The following is a 1,208-nucleotide window of genomic DNA, read 5'->3' as shown; positions in this document are numbered from 1 at the left end:
TCTCGACCTTTCGCACGGTTCCATTTCCGCTGATCTAATCGACGGCGTGCTCTTCGCGCGCGGCGCGTCCTTCGCGCGTCTCTCGCTCATCGGCACCCCAATTGACATGACCATGGAAACCAAACTAGGAGGGTTCCTCCGGCGCCTCCAGGCCCGGGGCGAAATCGACGTCGACATGCCCGACGACTTGCGCAAGTTCGTCGAGTACGCGAGCACCGCGGCGCTCCCCCTGCTCGAAGTTCGGGGCCTGCTACCCCAGCCCTACCCACTGCAGTTCCGGCTCTAAGGCTTGTATCTTTTACGCGCAGCGCTCGTGCGGCGCGCGGTAGTCGAGGTGGAAGAAGCGGAAGACGTCGGCCTCCGTGCGGAGGTTGATGTTGCACTCCTCGTAGGTCGTCTCGAACTGCTCGCCGTCCTTGCCCTTGCTGCTGTGCTTGCCGCGGGCGATGGCGATGCCGTTCTGGGACCAGGCCCAGTGCTCGTCCTCGTCGAGCTCGCGGCCCTCGATGAGCGAGCCGACGCGCGTGCCGTCGCGCGTCACGTTCCAGCCGCGGCGGCCGACGATGGGCCGCCGGTCCGGCACCTCGGCCCAGTTCTTCTCGTGCGCGTGGTTGACGTAGTCGCGGAGCGAGCGCTGGAACGACGTCGAGCCCGACCAGCCGAGCAGGCCGTGGGCGATGATCTCCGTGGGGCAGAGGATGAAGTCGACCTGGCGGAACGCGCCCGGCACGGCCGGCGACCGCACGAAGCAGTGGCGGATGCCGAGCTTCGGCGCCTCCTTGGCGCCGATGAGGCCGCCCATGGTCCGGTGCGGGTGGAGGAAGGGCGCGCCGCCGACGTCGATGGCCGCGAGGCGCGCGAAGAAGCGCTCGAGGAGCCGGAAGCCCGCGCCGTCGCCGTCGTGGAACTCGTAGTCCGCGACCGCGACGAGCGGCGCGCCCTCGGGCGCGTGGAGCATGACGTCCAAATCGTGGCCGCCGACCTTGCCGCGCCGGTAGGAGCCGACGGCCGTCGACGCGAGGCCGACCTCCGCCGCCGCCGCCGCGAAGCGGCCGAGGATCGCCTCCGTCTCCTCGCGGTCCATGCGCGTCGCCGACGGGCCCACGGGCGCGAGCGCCAGATTCGGGCGGACGTGCGGCGGGATCGCGAGCGCCGGGTCGTCGCGCCGCGCGCAGAGCTCCGCGGCGCTCGTCACGCCGCGGTCGCGA

At 70.9% G+C, this 1,208-nt stretch overlaps 1 protein-coding gene across 1 annotated transcript; it reads right to left on the bottom strand.

Moving 5' to 3' along the window:
- Positions 1–298: 298 nt before the first annotated feature.
- On the bottom strand, positions 299–1,084 carry AURANDRAFT_68911 (hypothetical protein; the record flags this gene model as incomplete). The annotated part of the gene is made up of 1 exon (XM_009044644.1): positions 299–1,084. One exon carries the CDS (start codon positions 1,082–1,084, stop codon positions 299–301), a length of 786 nt encoding a protein of 261 aa, XP_009042892.1.
- Positions 1,085–1,208: the final 124 nt, after the last annotated feature.

The sequence above is a fragment of the Aureococcus anophagefferens genome (assembly GCF_000186865.1).
Source record: "Aureococcus anophagefferens unplaced genomic scaffold AURANscaffold_582, whole genome shotgun sequence".
NCBI lineage: Eukaryota > Pelagophyceae > Pelagomonadales > Pelagomonadaceae > Aureococcus > Aureococcus anophagefferens.
This window is presented reverse-complemented; position numbering and strand designations above follow the sequence as displayed.